The sequence below is a fragment of the Takifugu rubripes genome, chromosome 12 (genome assembly GCF_901000725.2).
Source record: "Takifugu rubripes chromosome 12, fTakRub1.2, whole genome shotgun sequence".
Classification (NCBI taxonomy): Eukaryota; Metazoa; Chordata; class Actinopteri; order Tetraodontiformes; family Tetraodontidae; genus Takifugu; species Takifugu rubripes.
Genome location: NC_042296.1, coordinates 8,154,291 through 8,174,133, shown reverse-complemented (window position 1 = coordinate 8,174,133; position 19,843 = coordinate 8,154,291). Strand labels below are relative to the sequence as shown.

The 19,843-nt window shown below is 48.8% G+C and overlaps 2 protein-coding genes across 3 annotated transcripts in view; one reads left to right on the top strand and one right to left on the bottom strand.

Annotated features, from left to right (window-relative positions):
- Nucleotides 1-16: 16 nt before the first annotated feature.
- LOC115246518 (DNA topoisomerase 2-beta-like) lies at nucleotides 17-11,379 on the top strand. The gene is made up of 35 exons (XM_029844530.1): nucleotides 17-394; nucleotides 1,958-2,122; nucleotides 2,214-2,304; nucleotides 2,848-2,911; nucleotides 3,171-3,316; nucleotides 3,396-3,493; nucleotides 3,838-4,050; nucleotides 4,144-4,317; nucleotides 4,389-4,490; nucleotides 4,578-4,715; nucleotides 4,798-4,936; nucleotides 5,406-5,563; nucleotides 5,650-5,775; nucleotides 5,861-5,971; nucleotides 6,129-6,234; nucleotides 6,312-6,421; nucleotides 6,542-6,634; nucleotides 6,715-6,829; nucleotides 6,915-7,036; nucleotides 7,124-7,272; nucleotides 7,352-7,583; nucleotides 7,821-7,955; nucleotides 8,036-8,236; nucleotides 8,362-8,557; nucleotides 8,640-8,731; nucleotides 8,854-9,003; nucleotides 9,092-9,175; nucleotides 9,257-9,451; nucleotides 9,530-9,656; nucleotides 9,756-9,911; nucleotides 10,004-10,211; nucleotides 10,290-10,372; nucleotides 10,452-10,553; nucleotides 10,633-10,859; nucleotides 10,955-11,379. Exons 1-35 carry the CDS (start codon nucleotides 353-355, stop codon nucleotides 11,114-11,116), a joined length of 4,812 nt encoding a protein of 1,603 aa, XP_029700390.1. The 5' UTR covers nucleotides 17-352; the 3' UTR covers nucleotides 11,117-11,379.
- A 414-nt stretch (nucleotides 11,380-11,793) lies between these two features.
- The window catches only part of LOC101076540 (retinoic acid receptor beta-like), a 67,151-nt gene continuing 59,101 nt past the window's right edge, over nucleotides 11,794-19,843 (bottom strand). For both annotated transcript variants that reach the window (XM_029844583.1, XM_029844584.1), the window contains 3 exons: nucleotides 18,263-18,467; nucleotides 16,924-17,082; nucleotides 11,794-16,835 (listed from right to left, as the gene is read on the bottom strand). In XM_029844583.1, coding sequence (XP_029700443.1) covers nucleotides 16,546-16,835; nucleotides 16,924-17,082; nucleotides 18,263-18,467 — 654 coding nt within the window. In that variant the 3' untranslated portion in view covers nucleotides 11,794-16,545. The remainder of the gene's footprint in view (nucleotides 16,836-16,923; nucleotides 17,083-18,262; nucleotides 18,468-19,843) is intronic.

Genomic DNA, 19,843 nt, shown 5'->3' with positions numbered 1-19,843 from the left:
CGCGTCACTCCCTTCGGGTTTTGCTTGTACTTGTGAGTCTGTTTATCGCTTGAGCTGTGTACAGTATTTATTTCGCGGCGAGTAGCCCGGTTAGCATCTTTGTTGGAAGTTTGGGCCTGCTCTTCCACCGCTTGTCGATTTTAACAATAGCCGCGGAACACTCCCCTCTGCCTACGATGCTCCGCTCCAGATATCACCTCTAACGCGAACGGAACACGAACATGGACAATAAACCCCTCTGGACCCAATTCACCATCTGAGGCGCCTTTTGTGCGGACACACTTTTAATCCCACTGCGGTTTTGAGCGATTCCAAGACATCTTGAAGACGAAAATCGGTACCACAAAGAAAGATGTCCAACGGCGCAGCGGGAAGCGGAGGACTGGCTTGGCTGGTAAGTTAGTTTGTCATATAGCTAAGTAATTAACTCGTAGTAACTGGAGTTATCACACACCGAGTTATTACGGCCAGAGCAGCGACAGCCGGAGCCTGCGTTTAAATCCCCAGAGCGGGACGATGAGAGCAGCTGGTGTTTAAACTGGCCGGGTTACCAGCACCGATCAACCCCGACATCACACAGTCACACAGGTCTCAACAGTCTCAACACGAACCCGACACGCTCGGAAAACACTCTAATCCAGGACCACAGCAAAACAGGAGAAAGTCCACGATATACACTGTTTACGACGACGGGTGACGTCATCAAGGCAGCTCAATGCTCAGTCACGGAGACCAGTATTGATGTTTACATAAAAGTGACATCATTGTGAAAACAAGGACAATATATAACCAGTAAATGTAGCCTCTGTCCCAGTATAACCAGTCCATTTAATGCTCCTCTCTGTCCCAGTATAACCAGTCCATTTAATGCTCCTCTCTGTCCCAGTATAACCAGTCCATTTAATGCTCCTCTCTGTCCTAGTATAACCAGTCCATTTAATATCCCTCTCTGTCCCAGTATAACCAGTCCATTTAATAGTCCTCTCTGTCCCAGTATAACCAGTCCATTTAATGCTCCTCTCTGTCCTAGTATAACCAGTCCATTTAATAGTCCTCTCTGTCCCAGTATAACCAGTCCATTTAATAGTCCTCTCTGTCCTAGTATAACCAGTCCATTTAATAGTCCTCTCTGTCCCAGTATAACCAGTCCATTTAATAGTCCTCTCTGTCCCAGTATAACCAGTCCATTTAATAGTCCTCTCTGTCCCAGTATAACCAGTCCATTTAATAGTCCTCTCTGTCCCAGTATAACCAGTCCATTTAATGCTCCTCTCTGTCCTAGTATAACCAGTCCATTTAATAGTCCTCTCTGTCCCAGTATAACCAGTCCATTTAATATCCCTCTCTGTCCCAGTATAACCAGTCCATTTAATATCCCTCTCTGTCCCAGTATAACCAGTCCATTTAATAGTCTTCTCTGTCCCAATATAACCAGTCCATTTAATAGTCCTCTGTCCCAGTATAACCAGTCCATTTCTGTCCCAGTATAACCAGTCCATTTAATAGTCCTCTCTGTCCCAGTGTAACCAGTCCATTTAATAGTCCTCTCTGTCCCAGTATAACCAGTCCATTTAATATCCCTCTCTGTCCCAGTATAACCAGTCCATTTAATAGTCTTCTCTGTCCCAATATAACCAGTCCATTTAATAGTCCTCTGTCCCAGTATAACCAGTCCATTTCTGTCCCAGTATAACCAGTCCATTTAATGCTCCTCTCTGTCCCAGTATAACCAGTCCATTTAATATCCCTCTCCGTCCTAGTGTAACAAATCTGTTACCGCTCTGTCCCAGTGTAACCAGTCCATTTAACAGTCCTCTCTGTCCCAGTGTAACCATTCTAACCAGTGCGTTCCAACAGAACCCTGTGTTTGTGGTGCAGTACCTGTGTTGTGGGTTCCAGCCGTCAGCCTTGGCAGCAGCAGCTGTCTGGAGGGTTCTAAACTCGGCTGTTTCAACAGGAGGCGGCGAACGGCAGAGGTGATGCTGGTAAGATGGAAGCAGCCAGGAAGGATAAGGCGGCGTCCAAGCTGTCCGTGGAGCGAGTGTACCAGAAGAAGACCCAGCTGGAGCACATCCTGCTGCGTCCTGACACCTACATCGGCAGCGTGGAGCCCGTGACCCAGGTCAGCCCAGATCAGCAGCTAAGCTCTTCCTGGACCAACAGGACCACTGCTGAATGTGGAGCTCTGATCACTGAAGTGGTTTCTCTTGCAGCAAATGTGGGTTTTTGACGAAGATGTTGGGATGAACCAGAGGGAAATCAGCTACGTTCCAGGACTCTACAAGATCTTTGATGAAATTCTCGGTGAGTTTAGGTGAACACGCTGGACCTCTGATGCTGACGCTCCTTCATTAGAGCAGGTGGTTCTGTGACCTGACCTCTGAAGCTGGATCCAGAGTGGACCTCCTTATCTGACCTGACACCAGCGCGGTCTGGCTGTAGCTGGTTGACAACGCCCGAACGGGGCTTTGAATATTCAAATCTTCATTTATTTTCTGACACCAGCGCGGTCTGGCTGTAGCTGGTTGACAACGCCCGAACGGGGCTTTGAATATTCAAATCTTCATTTATTTTCTGAGAAGGAAACTGATTCACTGTTAGTTAAGCAGCTCGTTGGATGTTACCATTTTAAATTCCTGGTCCGTATCTACGCATGGACACTGCATTTTTCAGTGTTTCTCGGAGGAAATTCAAGTTCTCCCTGTTTCAGGCCAGAGCGGCTGATTATCAGGAGATGTGACCTTACTGATTTTATGTGGATTCATATGAGCATCTGGGGGTGAACAGAAGTTAAAGGGTGCCTTTATGTTCTTGGACTCGTCTATCATCCTTTTTTCTGCGTTTCAGTCAACGCAGCGGACAACAAACAACGAGACAAGAACATGACGGCCATCAAGATCAGCATCGACCCGTGAGTACCGCCGCCGTGGCTCCAGCTGTCGCTGCCTGAATGCTGCCTTGATGTTAAGAACTTTGTTTTAACGTGGGCTGACCAACGTTAGCTTCATGATTACTGGCATCATTACTGAGAGTCGGGGAGGATGGTAAAAACATCAGCGAGCTGCTCAGGTGGTGGCTGAGGAACGGGCATGGATTCTATTGGAATATGTTTCAACGGTCTAACTTCTGTTCTGTAACCATGGCAACATGCTGACTCCCATCTCCAACAGTGAGTCCAACACCATCTCCATCTGGAACAATGGGAAAGGAATCCCCGTGGTGGAGCACAAGGATGAGAAGATGTACGTACCCGCTCTGATCTTCGGACACCTGCTGACGTCCAGCAACTACGATGACGAGGAGAAGAAGGTCACAGGTGAGGACCTCCGGGTCAGCAGGTGACCCCAGGGGTCAGTGTAGACCGTCTTCAGCGCTAACAGGCTGTTTGACCTCAGGTGGGAGGAACGGCTACGGAGCTAAACTCTGTAACATCTTCAGTACCAAGTTCACCGTGGAGACCGCCTGCAAGGAGTACAGACACAGCTTCAAACAGGTGAGCCTGCCACTCTTCCAGGAGCCCTAAACTTTGCCCTGGCAATGGGGTTTCTATAGCAACGCACACGATTCAGGCTCCAGATGTTTGAACTGGTGACAATTTCATTGCAGCAACAGTTCTGACTGACAATCATAGTGATGCTGTTTTTGTAGGGGTTTGAAGGTCACGTCTGAGGTAAGTTTGTGTTTGTTCCTGTGGTTATCGGGACACGCGGTGCTTCCTCACCATCATCACACCATTTTCTGGCCAGAAATCGCCTCACTCACACGGTGCTTTAAGTTAGACACGACCCCGTTAACCTTGTGTGTGTGCATGACCTTGTGACCTTTCTCTGTCCTCAGACGTGGCAGAACAACATGACCAAGACTTCTGACCCCAAGGTCAAGTTTTTTGACGGGGACGATTTCACCTGCGTGACCTTCCAGCCCGACCTGTCCAAGTTCAAGATGGAAAAACTGGACAAGGACATCATCGCGCTGCTCACACGCAGAGCGTACGACGTGGCCGGTTCCTGCAAAGGAGTGAAAGTCACATTGAATGGAAAGAAATTACCTGTAAGTCTTTTTTCTATCTCAAAGTCCATTTGATTTTTTAAAAGCACGATATAAATGTTATAAATGTTGGGATTTTCTGGTTGGACACCAAAGGTCAACGGCTTCCGCAGCTACGTGGACCTCTACGTGAAGGACAAACTGGACGAGACGGGCGTGGCGCTGAAAGTGGTGAACGAGGCGGTAAATGAGCGCTGGGAGGTTTGTCTCACCCTGAGCGAGAAAGGATTCCAGCAGATCAGCTTCGTCAACAGCATCGCCACCACCAAGGTCCGTCAGCCCGGTCACAAAGTGGGAGGGACACACTCGCCCCAGAGCTAACCAGAGCGTGTGTGTTGCAGGGGGGCAGACATATCGATTATGTGGTGGACCAGATTGTGGCCAAACTGATTGAAGTAGTGAAGAAGAAGAACAAGGCAGGCGTGACAGTTAAACCCTTCCAGGTAGCGTAACCATGGCAACATATCCGGTCAATGCAGTTTTCTCTACACACTTGTTTAAGAAACTGAGTCCTGACTCTGTTCCACCAGGTGAAGAACCACATCTGGGTGTTTGTGAACGCACTGATCGAGAACCCGTCCTTTGACTCCCAGACCAAGGAGAACATGACACTGCAGACTAAGAGTTTTGGGTCCAAATGTCCTCTGTCGGACAAATTCATCAGAGCCGTAAGGACGTTCCTCCTCCAGCCACCGATGGTCAAACAGCTGGACGTCAGTGGTGAAATCACGCTGTCTCTGTCCCTCACAGGCCACCAACTGCGGCATCGTGGAGAGCATCCTCAACTGGGTCAAGTTCAAAGCTCAGACGCAGCTGAATAAGAAGTGCTCGTCTGTCAAACACAGCAAGATCAAAGGCATCCCCAAGCTGGACGACGCCAACGATGCCGGTGTGTCAACGGTGCATTCTGAAAATGTAATGTGCAGGTTCAGTGAGCGAGCCGTTGCTCATGAGAAGGACCCTTCAGACATGCGTTCTATCACCTTATGGTGCTTCAGCCCAAGTTCAGAGAGAACACGTTCAGCAGAGTGGGGCAAAAAGAATCTTTTCCATGTTGTCTGGAAGAAAATTAACATGGATGAGGTCAGATTTTATATTAGTCCCACAAAATATCAAACACCTCTTTGTCCACTAGATGGTGCTAGAGGTTTAAATTTCCATGACATTTAAAAATAGATAAAAATGGGACTTGAGTCAAATCATCAGGGAACAAAGTTGCTTTCAGTTGTAATCCCAGTTTCACCAGTTTGATGGATAAATAACTTAAAATTAACTGGTGAAACTTTCACTGAGCAGCTGCTGCTCAGAAAACGATGCGCTGACACCTAAAATGACAAAGTGTTCTTCTTGCTGGGCAGGTGGGAAACATTCCTCTGAGTGCACTCTGATCCTCACCGAGGGAGACTCGGCCAAGTCTCTGGCTGTTTCTGGACTCGGAGTCATTGGGCGAGATCGTTACGGAGTTTTCCCGCTCAGAGGAAAGATCCTTAACGTCCGGGAGGCAACACACAAGCAGGTGTGGAAAAGTTTCATTCTTGTGGATCCTTCAGAGATGATCAATTAAACTGGGAGGTGCTAAGGAGCTGCTTTCTGGTTTCACAGATTATGGAAAACGCAGAGATTAACAACATCATCAAAATCGTTGGGCTTCAGTACAAAAAGAGCTACGACGACCCAGAATCCCTGAGGAGCCTGCGTTACGGCAAGATCATGATCATGACGGATCAGGTGAGCTGTGGCGTGGAGGCTTGTACGGGTTTATTGGACTGGGAACCAGTTCAGCCAGTGGGTTAACACGTCTGTGTTGTACCAGGATCAAGATGGCTCCCACATCAAAGGACTTCTCATCAACTTTTTCCATCACAACTGGCCGTCGCTCCTAAAACACACGTTCCTGGAGGAGTTCATCACACCCATCGTCAAGGTAACGGAGATGCTCTCGTGTATACTTGATATTTTCTTTGGTGCTCTTTTCCATGATTGGGCTCTTTTGAGCTGATCATTTTGCTTCCTACAGTGTTTCAGGAGGTTCTGGTGGTTGGTTTGGGCCAACAGGTTAATTTGTTGTTGTGTTGCAACAGGCGACCAAAAACAAGCAGGAAATGGCATTCTACAGCATTCCAGAGTTTGATGAGTGGAAGAAACACACGGAGAATTATAAAAGTTGGCATATAAAGTACTACAAAGGTTTGTCCTTGTGTTTACAACGGCCAAACTTTTCCCTCAAGTTGACTTTTAAATGAAAACGAGCCATTTTCTTAAAGGTTTGGGTACAAGCACGAGCAAGGAGGCCAAGGAATACTTTGCGGAGATGGAGAAGCACCGAATTACCTTCAGATACAGCGGCGCTGAGGATGACGCGGCCATAACTCTGGTGAGTGACCCAGCAGGATACAGCTCATCCCCATCATTGCCGCGGTGCAGTGCGGCCTCTCACACCACCGGCTGTGGGTGAGATGTTCAGGCCTGTAATCTGTGGCCGTTTCTGTTCCAGGCCTTCAGTAAAAAGAAGACGGATGACAGAAAAGAGTGGCTGACCAACTTCATGGAGGACAGACGCCAGAGGAGGATGCACGGCCTGCCAGAGGTAGGTGACCTCCCCGTCTTCATCTGCATGTTTTTCAGCTCAATTTATTTCTCTTTTTTAAAACCTTTATTTTTTTAAAGCAATATCTGTACGGGAGCCAGGCTAGACATCTTTCCTACAACGACTTCATCAACAAAGAGCTGATCCTGTTCTCCAACTCTGACAACGAGCGGTCCATTCCATCCTTAGTTGACGGTATGTATTCAGGTTGAGAAGTTGGTATCTTTGTGGTACCTGCAGCGAGTGCGTCCTGTCTCTGATGACAGGACGTGTGTTCCAGGTTTAAAACCAGGCCAGAGGAAGGTGCTGTTCACCTGCCTCAAGAGGAACGACAAGAGGGAGGTGAAGGTGGCTCAGCTGGCTGGTTCAGTGGCAGAGATGTCGGCCTATCATCATGGCGAGGTGAGCGCTCCGTTCCCGTCCCTGTTTACTGAGGGATCACAGGTCTAATCGCGGACCCTCGGGTTTTCTTCCTCCGTCTGTCTGCAGCAAGCTCTCATGATGACCATCGTCAACTTGGCCCAGAATTTTGTGGGCAGCAACAACTTGAACATCCTGCAGCCTCTGGGTCAGTTTGGTACTCGCATCAATGGAGGCAAAGATGCTGCCAGCCCCCGTTACATCTTCACCATGCTCAGGTAGAACAGCGACACCGACGTTCCCGTCAAGGGTCAAGAACTCGGAACATGGTTGTAACGGCGTTCTCGTTCCCCGCAGTCCTCTTGCCAAACTGTTGTTCCCCGCGGTTGATTCAAACCTGCTAAAGTTCCTGTACGATGACAACCAGAAGGTGGAGCCCGAGTGGTACATTCCCATAATTCCCATGGTGCTGGTGAACGGCGCAGAGGGAATCGGGACAGGCTGGGCCTGCAAGATTCCAAACTATGATGTGAGAGAGATCGTCAACAACATCTACCGCATGCTGAACCACCAGGACCCCCTGCAGATGGTAAATAGGCTGACAGAGCCATGCCTCATTGGTTCTCACCCAGGTTCTGACCCGTCAATGTGTCCCTCTCTATGAAGTGGTGATGTCATCAATGTGGTCTGTGATGAGGCCCTTCGCAGGTTTTTGACTGCCCGTCAGAGCGAAGAGGAGGAAGCTTCAAAACTATTCAGACTTGTTGAAGTGTCTCTCCTCTCCTCTCCTCTCCTCTCCTCTCCTCCTCTCCTCCTCTCCTATTAGCTCCCCAGCTATAAAAACTTCAAAGGAGTGATCCACGAGCTGGGACAGAACCAGTACCTGGTCAGTGGGGAGGTGTCGGTCATAGACAAAAACACCATTGAGGTCACAGAGCTTCCAGTCCGGACGTGGACGCAGGTACTGTTGGCGCCGTCCTCCATCCGTCTGTAGGTGAAAGGGTCCAGTCTCAGGACCAACGTGTGTCTCCTGGTGTGCAGGCCTACAAGGAGTCAGTGTTGGAGCCGATGCTGCAGGGCAGCGACAAAACACCAGCTCTCATCAACGACTATAAAGAATACCACACAGACACCACGGTCAAGTTTCTGGTCCGCATGTCTGAGGAGAAGCTGGCCCAGGCCGAGTCGGTCGGTCTTCACAAAGTCTTCAAGCTGCAGTCCAGCCTGACCTGTAACTCCATGGTAACCAACTCTTCTCACAGTTTCCTGCAACCAGATCATTTCTGACCTCAACACTGATGGTGGATCTAATTGGGTCACCAAATCCTTTACAGCTGCAATATTAATGGCGTTTGTCATCTATTCAGGTGCTGTTCGACCACATGGGCTGTATGAAGAGGTACGAGTCGGTCCAGGACATCCTCAAGGAGTTCTTCGAGCTCCGGCTGCACTACTACAAGCTTAGGAAGGACTGGTTAGTGGGCAGCTTGGGGGCCGAGGCCGCCAAGCTCTCCAACCAGGCTCGCTTTGTCCTGGAGAAGATCGAGGGGAAGGTCTCCATAGGTCAGGAGGCAGAAACTCAGAACGTCGTGCAGCAGCTTGAATATTGGTGAATATTAATGTTTCTTTTTCTTCACCTGGACAGAAAACAAATCCAAGCGTGAGCTGATCCGCATGTTGGTGCAGAAAGGCTTCGAATCGGATCCAGTTGCTGCCTGGACCAAGGCTCAAGAGAAGGTGCTGAGCACACATTCCACATCACAACGTCCACGTTTTGTCCAGCACTTCAGATCATTTGAGAGGAAAATGGAGGATTTTGCTCAGGTTGTTCTGAGAGTAAACCGTGTAAACTCCATCAGGCTCTGGAGGAAGACGGCGGGAACGAGAGCGACACGTCGCTGGATTCTGGCTCCACGTCGGGACCAAACTTCAACTACATCCTCAACATGCCTCTGTGGTGCCTGACGAAAGAGAGGGTGGAGGAGCTGCTCAAGCAGAGGGACCTGAAGGTATTTAGATGGGATTTGTTCTTCAGGAGGTTCAGGGTCCATCTGTGAGGGTGCCATATTTAACCACGGTGGCTGTGCTGTTGTGCAGAGAGGAGAACTGAACGAGCTCCAGAAGAAATCCCCAGAGGATCTTTGGAAGGAGGACCTGGCGGTGTTTGTGGAGGAGCTGGAGGTACATCTGCTGCTCGCAGCTAATGAGCTGCTGTGCCAATAAACCCAAGTTAACTGGAGTTTTACTGGTTTAACCCATCAGAAATTGGAGGCCATGGAGCGAGAGGAGCTCAGCTCAGGCAAAGCGATCAAGCTGGTGAAGGGGAAGGTGGGAAAACCGAAGGTGAAGAAGATGAACCTGGAGGAAACATTGCCGTCTCCGTTTGCCCGAAGGGTGGAGCCTCCAACGCAGCCAATAAAATCTGATGCAGCCAAGAAACTCACCAAAAAGAAAAAGGTACCCAGAGACGATGTTGATCTCAAACAAGACGAGTCGGGACTGGAATGTTCTGACAGGTCCTCTTTTCCTTCTCAGGGCGACGCCGATCTGGCCGCTAAGTTGGAGATCGATGAGGACGGTTTGGGCGGCGAAGGAGGAGCAGGAGAGAATTCTGTAGCCAAACCGAAGGCTCCACGAGTCAGAAAGGAGAAGAAGGAGCCTGGTACGGACATTTAACCAGTCTGACGAAAATGATGAGTTTAATAGGGAGGTGTGCTGAGATGTTTATCCGCTGCCAACAAACCTGACTGGTCCTTTTCAGGAGCTCCAAGAGTGAGAAAACCCGCAGCACCCAAGAGTACGGTGAAGAAGGTGAAGAAGAGGAACCCCTGGTCTGAGGACGAGTCCAAGTCAGACAGCGAGCTGGAGAACAGCGAGCTCGTCATCCCCCGAGAGAACAAGTCCCAGAGGGCATCAGGTGAGGCAGCGTCTCCACCAGCGCCACCGCAGGTGGCCACTCGGTCATCAACCTCCGATGAGCTTCTGACGCCTCTCGTTGTGTTCTCTCAGCTTCCAAACCCAAATACACCTTTGACTTCTCTGAGGAGGAAGACGAGGGCGAGGAGGAGGAGAACGGTGAGGAAGATGTGACAACCTCCCCGGTGAGATCGCCAAAAGAGGACTTCCCCGCTTCTCAGACCAAAAGCCGCTACGACGACGACGAGGACGAGGACGAGGACAACGGAATCTCCATCTCTTCGCTCAAACAGAAGCCCATGTAAGGGCTCGTCCAGTCGCATGTCGTGGGCGGAGTTATGTTCAAGTAGAACCTTCACTTCCTGTCCTCTGTCTGAAGGTCGGCGCCCGTGGAGAAGAAGAAAGAGACGAGCAGCATTTTCTCATCCAAGTTGGCGTTTTCTGACAAAAGCAACGACAGCGGTGAGTATCGGCTCGCTCTGCTGAAGGTTAATCCAGAAAAGATGGAGCAGATTAGGGATCTTCTGTGGTTGTCCTGCAGACGGATCAAAGTCCGACAGCGATGACGGCGGCAGCAGCGGCAGGATGTTCTCCACCTACTCCAGCAGTTCTTTGTTTGACAAACCATCACCGGCAAAGAAAGGTGCGTCCACCAGAGGGCGCAGTGACGGACGCCACAGTTTGTGACGCTCTTTAGTGACGTGCTTCTCTTTGCCCTTCAGCTGCCAAGAAGCCGACAGATGTAGCTCTTAAACCCAGGAAGCCACCAGCACCCAAACAAACAAAGAAACCAGATAAATCCATCTGGGACTCGGACTCGGACACCGAGGACAAGAAGCCGTCGGCGGCTCTTAAAGGTACAGGTAAAGGCCGGGGGAGGAAGAGGAAGGGCTCCGACTCTGAAGAAGACTACAGTCCCATGAAGAAGATGAACAAACCTGCGGCCAGAGTGAGTGTCAGCCCCTGGTACACGTGTGTGTGTGTGTGTGTGTGTGTGTGTAGTGAAATAACACAGGTTGTGCATATGTTGTGCTTCCTGCTCAGAAACCTCAGAAACCCCCGTCTGACGAGGAGGACAACGACAGCAACGGTCCGAGCCTGCTGAAGGCGGCCAGCAGAGACCGGCCGGGTCGCGCCAAGAAGGAGGTCAAGTACTTCGATGAGTCGGACAACGAGGACGACGCCGACGACGACATGTTCGATTGAAGCGGCCGATCACGTCACACACTCCTCCTGTGCTCACAGACTTTTGTACATTTTCTGTTCAGTTTCATCGATGTGACATTTTGATGATTTTTAACGTGTTTGTGTTTTACACTTTTTATTAAACATATATTTCTTTTTTATGCTCATTCAGATGTTCTGTATTTGTGGCTTTTAGAACGTTAGGACGCTGTGCTTCAGCACATTATAATTGTTAAAATAATATGTAACTTTTTGAACATGAAGTAAGTAAACAATGAAATGTGCACATTTGTGGCCTGGTTCTTTAATGAAAATGTTCTGGAGGTGAACCAGAATTCTGAGGTCTGTGGATTATTGGTCACATGATCAAACATTTCCTTCATCTTTCTACAATATTAGGAGCAAGCAGACACGACAAAAGAAGCAAACTTGCTCTGGCCACGCCCTTGTCTGAAATACGTGTTGTGGGCGTGGCCAGAGTGCACGATCTGGCGATATTCTTGTTGCCACGCCCCCATCCATCATGGGCAACAAGCCACGCGAGGGGCGTGGCTAATCTCGCTTCTAAATTAGCGGACCTACAGGAGGGAAACCCGCAGGATTCTCGGCTCATCTGTGCAGCAGCATCAAAGAATGTGAGAAACTCGGAGCTCTAGTCACGTTTCCTCTGGTTCCCAAAGTCTAAAAATGTCCACACGTGGATTTTAAAATAAATATATTTTATTACTTTGCCAGGACAGCTCATGGTAAAGTTAAACAGTATATGGACATAAAAAGCATCATGTTAACATACAAAGACAATATTTAAAATGGAAATCTGAAACCCCACGTTGCCCCATGGAAGCAAGGGCTGCTCGGATAAATCTGTGACACACCCCTCCCCCTTCGCCCTCATGCCCGGCCAGATGTGGGATATTAACATGACTATACAACACTGCATATGATTGGTGGTTACGTCCTGTGATGGGAAAAAGGCGACAGTTTGTGATGTTTAAGAACACCTTCAGGACAGACAACAGAGCTGCTGTTAGCGACTGATACGGTCGGTTCCAGTCATGCTTCCTGGCTCCTAATCTACGATGTAATCCAGGGTTAGACCGATATTTGGGCATTATTTAGTCTCCGGTTAATGACTTTAGCAGCTACTTGCTTCTCGTCGTTGCTTTGCAACCTACTTCCACTCTGCCTGGAGCAGGAAGTCAACACAGAGATGCTAATCAACCACTTCCAGGCAGAGAAATGCAGGCTTGGCTCGAGGGCGCGGATCCTCATCAGGAAGGTTGTCGACTGATGGAGCAAATAAAACTGCACCATCTGCAAAAATCTGAAATATTCTGAGAAATAGTTCCAGCTAAGATCCAGATATCACAGGAAGCAACATCTGCATCGACATCGTTAGCATATAACTCACAACGTTAACATTACAGCCACTGATTGTTTTAGTTAGAGACCTGTTCCTATATTAACTAGCATGTGCAACATTAGCATTATAAATCTGGGTCAACAAGACTGCTTTTAAAACAAGTTTCCAAAAGGAATGATTTTTTTGCTCATTTTTGTTCTCGAGGCAGCGACCGCCAAGGCCTCTTTGAGTGCAACGCCCAGACGCTCATTTACGCCAGATACGAGTCCTTTGATGAAATAAGGTGAATTCTAACTTTGGGAAGTAAACAGAGTTGAGAGATACGATTTAACTGTCCAGACAACAAAATTGTCTGCCGTTGAAGTCCCATATCGGTCGAACCCTAGTTGAGAAGTTGATCTGTCAACCAAAGAGCCGTCGATTGATTGCTTTGATTGATTGGTGACGGCGTTTTGGTCCCCTGGAGGGAGCAGCTCTGTTGTTTTGACAGGAAAACGGAACAGAACACGGACAGTTTTCGGTCGTGGAGATGAACTGCTCGTCCATTTCCCTCACCGTCCCAATATTCGCTGTGTTCGTGACGGTTCCGCGGTTCCCCTCTGTGAATTTAGGTGGAATTTCCCAAGAACAAAAACACACAGGTGTCTTTTCCACAGAGCTGCCAGTTGGAATGCAAAGCACACACCACTTATGTAACACCTCCGCAGTGAGCTAGCTACGTGATTACAGTTACGTCGGTACGACATTCAACAGAAACGAACAGAGTAAGTCAGCGTTGTGAAGTGGGGTCCTAAAGGAGCGTCCCCAATGCGCTCAGGCGCCTCAGGGATGGATGTGGACATTCGTCGGCTGTGAAGGTTTTTTTCCAGCTACGAAAACAAGGAAAAGAGCAAGATGCCTCCTCTGTCTCTCACCGGGAGAGCGAGAGGCGAGGAGAGCGTTACCTACGTTACACTGAGAGAAAACTCCTTAACACTGCATATCATTCTGACAAACTAGGACATTATTCACATTCAAACACCTTAAAAAGAATAAAAAAAGCTCTGGTTTTCCCTTATGATATGTATTTCTGAGAAGGGACGGAATGCAGATGAGTTTCCATAATGTGCTGCTGAGACCCAGAATCCTTCGCTGCCCTCAGGGGTTGTCGTATTTCCCATTTCAGATCAAACAGTGAGTGGCTCATCCTGCTGGCGCAACAGTTCCCGTTGCAATTTATCGCATATCGCCTCGAAAAACCTGCTTCATCGGGGCGAACTGGAGCAGGGCCCGCTGCTAAAGTTATCTTTACTTTTACAAGGGGAAGTGGACGATCCTAAAAGGGTAGTAAGATGTACATTAAGAATCTGATCTGCTCCAAAGTCACAAGACCATTCCACCAAAAACACACAAATAACTTTGTGTAGCTATCGATTTCAGGTAGGGTTAGCAGATTATGTCATTTGAGAGTTTAAAATTCAATATCACTATCAATAGCATGTCAAGGTAAGCTAGGCTATTTGATGGCCAGCCTTAGCAGCCAAAAAGAATTGATCAAAAGCATCAGAGAGCAACAGAGCTAATGGGTAAACTAACATCTACATCTGCACCAGCTGAGGTGAAGAAAAAAGCCTAAAATGGGAAATTCTGATCCAGGTTCTATGATTAGCCTGCTGCCTCGTCTCAAAACGAGAGTGACTGGTGAAGGTTGCGGGAGGCGCATTTGAAGAAGCGGAGCAGAATTGGTGTTGCTTCTTCATCGTTGTGCTCCTCGTCTACAAAAGTTTTACTTTGGCCGTTCTCCTTCCTTGAGTCCCACAGCTATGTTTCTGTGTTTAAGTGCTTCAGCTGCGGTACTTTAGAACTTTAGTGTAAACGGAGCCTTATTTTAGCTAACAGGACCCTCAGGGTAGCGAAGGATCTGGAGCTGTATCGGGTGTAGGAGGAACAAAGGCAGCTCTCGAGGATCATCTTTTCATTTCAGCGAAACATCATCTCATCGCAAGTAAGATACCGCTAGCATCCCCGCTCAGCTGGACCCTGCAGAGCGTCTCTGCCGTGTCAAAGGTCCTCCAGAATCTCCTTTTGCATCATTAAATGTAGCTTAAAGTGTGAAGACTGAAGAGCAAGGCGAACGTTTGGAGCGGATTTTGAAGACCCTGCCCCGCTGTGTGCTTTCTGCGTACAATCGTCCAGACCCACGCGGCCTGTCAGCAGTGGTTAAGGGTTGCATCGCTCCTGTTTCAGCTGCTTACAACAAGACACTTCTGAGAAAGGAGAGGAAAGCGTGTTGAGGAGCTCTGTTCATAAGGCCATAACAGAGCTCATGTGCGCTGGCTGAGCCCAGTTGGTAGAAACGTACATGATTGATGTCGTCAGAGGATACGCACTCATCTGCCCGACCTTCAGGTTTCCGTTAAAAGAGCCGCCACAGGCTGTGATCAGCAGTCGGAAATCGCAAAGGTGGAAGCACAGACGCGGACGGGCGGGAAGAAGCGCAACATGCGAAACATACAAACTAGCGAAGAAGAGCACATGATCCTTTTAATCCACCAATGATCTGACCAGGAAGGAGCTGGTCACAACAAATAACAAACCTTAGAACGCTCCGACGTACCGTTTACGTGAAAGGCTACGGCGACCAGACTTGAGTTTGTGAAAAGGAGGAGCCGTCAATGTGGGAGGGGCCAGTCAATGGGGGAGGGGCCAGTCAGTGGGGGAGTGACCAGTCAGTGGGGGAGGGACTCTTCAGTGGAGGAGGGGCCAGTCAGTGGGGGAGGGAGCTATCAATGGGAGAGGGACTTGTCAGTGGGGGTGGGGCTACTTTTTGAATGACAGAGAAACGCAAAGCAAATTCGATGCTAAGATGTTTGAGGCTCCAGTAGAATAAAATCATGGAAGATTTTGAAACATATTTTCATGTCTCAAAAAGAGGACTTGTCCAGGCTACGGGGGACATCTGGTTCCAGCCAGGATACACTGAGCTACCCATATGTTATCATCACCATTTGTGGGGAATTCTTCTATTTTTGATCCTCTGGTGAAACATTAAAAATAAAGAGTTTTTGCTCTATTGTCGGGCTGATTTTCTTTCGTTCTGCGGCTGGTTTTAGTTTCTATTTGTGATGAAGTTTGGCAGAACAATGAACTGCAGACAAAAACAGGTATATACTGTGAAATCATCACTGCTAGCTGAGCTAAACATCTGCTGTTCTACTGGGGAGGGGGGGGGGGGGGTCAACATTGCAGATCTCAATGCTAGCATTTAGCATCCCTCATATTTTCCTCCCTTGTGACCAAAGGAACCATCGCGGTCAAAACTCAACTACGCAAATAAAGGTGATGCGTTTAAGTGCGTCTGGTCAAAGTGCTGTTTGACCAGACGCTGATAATAAAGTGCGACGCGGCTCAAGTTTGGTCCAGTTGAAGTACCGATGGCACGAACGTGTCCCTGCGACCACAGCCGCGGCGGCGCCTCAGCCGGTCCGATGAGTGCGTACCGAAGGCTGCTGTGCTTCAATCCTCTGAGGAAACAGACTCGGCTGTCGACGCAGAGAGAAGCTCGGATGTACAAACACTCGTTCTTGTAGAGAAATGAAGTGTTATAAAAGACAAAAACGGTTTAAATATAGCAACAAATAAAAAATATTAGACTTACATAATGTCTATAACATTCTAGATAACTTTTTCAAGGACTTACAACTGGTCCTGCTTGAAACCTCGAAGAATTGTTTCAAAGAGAATATTTAGACGAAGAAAAAAAGCACCACAGTATCCAGAATCGATGGTATGTACAATGACAAGACCAGAGATGAAGGGATGAGGACAGAGAGGAAAGGAAACCACGGAAACTCCCATCATGCAGAGAAGAATGTACACAGGAGACCTGAGGAGTATCGTCTCTGGTGAGGCCACGCCCCTTCCAGTTCCAGAGACGCCATTCACAACTGTACACAAGCGCTGATCCGTTGAGGCCTCCGTGTCCACGTGTTCTTTTGAAGAGGGTCGAAAGGGAAGATACCGGGACGAGGGTTTTAGATAATATCGAGCAAAGGAGGTGGGTGGGGGCGGGGCTTATCGGGCAGTTCCTTCTCTGTGCAAAGGAATGTCAGTCTTGGGAGGAGCCTGCAGGCGCCTCCATGGGTTTGTCCTCAGGTGGCGCCGCCGCCGCTTCGTCTGCATCGCCGGACTCAGGCGACTCGGGGGTGGCGACGGTGGCGTCCTCCTCGTCTGGGCTGCTTTTGCTGCTGGGGCTTGCCCCCCCGTCGGCCGAGGCGCTGCTGCTGCTGCTGCTGCTGCTCTGGCCGTCCTGACCCTCGGAGTTCTCCAGCATCTCCTGGATGAGCGGCGGCATGGAACCAGGGATCTCCATCTTCAGAGAGATGACGCGCTCTGCTCCTGCGAGGTGAGACGAGGTGAAGATCACAACAGCGTGGTCACGCTTGCGCGTGGCGTCCCTCAGGGAGGAGCTAAAGCGGGTTCCTACCTTTGGCGCTGATGCTGCGCAGGTCTGTGATCTTCATCAGGGTCTTGGGGAACATGTGAGGTTTGCTGGGCCGCCGCTTCCTCACGTAGATCTTTAGAGCCTCCAGGAGCGGCTCCTGGAGCTGGTCCACCTTGGAGGGCTCCTCCAGATCTTGACGATCTGACACACACACACACACACACACACACACACACACACACACACACACACACACACACACACACAAACAGAAACTTTCAGAAACAGCAGGCATGACACCAAACTAGGTCTGACGGATGATTCTTCCCCAATCGGGTTTAAAGTGATCTACAGTGGTCTACATAAGTCCAAACACCTCGGCAGTGAATTCAAACGTGAGGAAGAGGAGGAAGGCGCTGATTACGTCACTGTGGGACTCTGTGCTCACTATTTTCAGGCCTGCTGGCTAAATAATTAAAGCTGATACATCACTAATGAGGACACAAACAGAGCAGATTGTCGTTAGCACCAGGAGCTTATCTCAGTCCTACGTGATCGTTCTCTTTAAAAATTTGACTAACGTTTGAGTTGAACCTGTTCCGGCAGCGGCCACAGGGGGGCAATGTCCGCCACAGGTGAAGCGGGACGACTGGAAAATAACTTTAAACTCGCCCACACCGTCAGCACGGACGACTGGAGGTCAGAGTAGTGGCGGAACCAGCAGAAAGGTCCTCAGCAGGGCATTCATGTCCAGGCCTGGAGGGTCCTGGAAGGTAGCCGGAGATGACAGCTGATACCTGCAGGATGCAGGAAGGCAGAGGAACCTGCTCCGGACCCTCGGATCCACACTCCACTCCACATCCTTGGCTGATCGATACAGCAGCTTTATTCATTCATTCCACCTGGTGCCTCCTCCAGGGCTTCAGATGATCGTCTAATTAGCGCAGCAGAGAACCTTATGTCTCCTGGAGCTGCAGACGTCAGGCTGCCATCCGTCAAAACTAGAAATTTCTGCACATTTTTGTACCAAATAAATCGACTCAACAAAATAAACTTGCTGACTAAAATCATTTGAGATTCTTCAGCTTGTCCTGAAGCGCTGGAACTCCTCCAGAAAAGGTTCTTCCTGAGACCACCGTCATTTCTGAGGGTCTTCAGAACTTCCCAAGTTTCTCTTCAATCACTCAACTTTGAAGACCATCATCAAAAGACGGAGATCAACAGACCGTGAACAGGAAATAAACATTTCTGGAAAAACACTTGTTTATGTTTGATAAGATCTCAGAAGAACTCAGCTTCTCCTCCAGGATTTTCCCAAGTGTCCCTTCAACATTTGATGGTCAGCTGTGCCTCCTTATCTCATCCTTCGCCCCCCACTCACCTCCCGAGATGAGGCAGATGGCGCTGAGGAGGCCCGTCTCCGTGTCGTCCATCTCGATGGGCAGCAGCTGGTTGGCAAACGTGAACACCAGGTCGGTGAGCGGGCCAAAGCCGGCGTTGTGCATCTGTGTCCGGTTGAGGGTCAGCCCGTCTGAGAAGGTCATGGTGTCCTGGTCGGGGGTGTACCTGGTACAGATGCGCAGGATCTGAGGGCGGAGTCAGAGAGACAGCATGAGTCAGCAGAATATACCCAGTCTTTAGTCATTGTAGGCGGAAAATTATATAACCAAGCTAGCAACTAGCAAATTGAGGGGTGGAGCTAAGCAACAGGAAGAAGTGGGAGGGGCTACTGTATGATCCCCAGTTTTAAGGACAATTAACAGAAGTAGAAATGTAAAAGTTGACAAAAGTGTCCAGACTTTTACTGAGTCTCTGTTAGCTCATGGTTTGATCAGCTTCTTGTCTGTTTTTGTTGCTCTCTGAAAATGACCTTCCACATATTCAACCTGGATAACCTCTCCCGGCTGGACTCCAGGTGTGTGAGTGTGTGTGTGTGTGTGTGTATTTTTGTGCAGCCGACGGTGGATGTGAAGCTGCAGCAGCCTTTGAAGCTATCTGGCTCTGACAGTGAGTGGCAGGCGTGTCTGCAACATGAAAAAGAATAAAACATGGCTGCTGGCGGTGGCTGGAACCGGCTGGCCAGGCCCGAGTGTAGACACACACACACACACACACACACACACACACACACACACACACGCAGACACACTGTTTGATCTTTGGACCCATTGTGCCCAAAATGTGCTGTGTTCACCGCTGAAACGTGCTGGTGAGCAGACGCTGGCGGCTGAGCGAGAGCCAGAAAAGTCATCGCCGTGGCCTTCAACTCCTCACCTCCGTCTCGCCGCAGTCAGAGTAAACTTCACAAAGGTACACGTAGCATCATAAACTAGCTAAAGGCTGTGGCTAAGTTGCTAGCATACCTGCCCTACATTTAGGGGGTAAAATTCTTACAAAAGAATAAAACATACTGATTATTTTATAGAAGATAACATTTATGCTAGTAACCCAGGGGTTAAACTATGCCACTAAATCAGTTTTCCAACACCGGAGCAGAACATCCCTCCCCCTCCTTTACCAACATTTAAATGAAGGGAAATATGGGAAAAAAGATTGAAAATTCGACACGCTTCTATTTCGGTCTGTTACATAATCGTAAATGTGGGCCGAGGTGTCTGAGGCGTTCAGGGCTGACGTAGATTTGACATCATCCGGGAGGGCGAGACGTCGTCGGCTGCTAAAAAAGAAAAAAAAAAATCCTAACGTGCTAATCCTGCTGCATCAAATAAGCCTCTTTCACTTTGCTTTCAAAAATGATACTTCAGCTTATTACAGCAGCATTTGCACTGTTTAATAAAACACAAAATGTTACTTTAAGTGCAAATTAATGTTGATTTAGCGTCAAATTAGAACTTAGACTATAAATGAGGCATTAAGCTAACCAGGAGCAAACATTTACTCAAATTTTCAAGCTGAAAACAAATAACTTATTGGTAACTTGTACAGTTTCATAAACAACTGA

Bases quoted from the DNA above. Each gene is read 5' to 3' on its own strand.
- LOC115246518 (XM_029844530.1), top strand. From the start codon at position 353: ATGTCCAACGGCGCAGCGGGAAGCGGAGGACTGGCTTGGCTG. The intron at 3,317-3,395 runs GTGAGGACCTCC...GTTTGACCTCAG, and splicing joins CGAGGAGAAGAAGGTCACAG to GTGGGAGGAACGGCTACGGA. The intron at 8,237-8,361 runs GTAACCAACTCT...TCATCTATTCAG, and splicing joins GCCTGACCTGTAACTCCATG to GTGCTGTTCGACCACATGGG.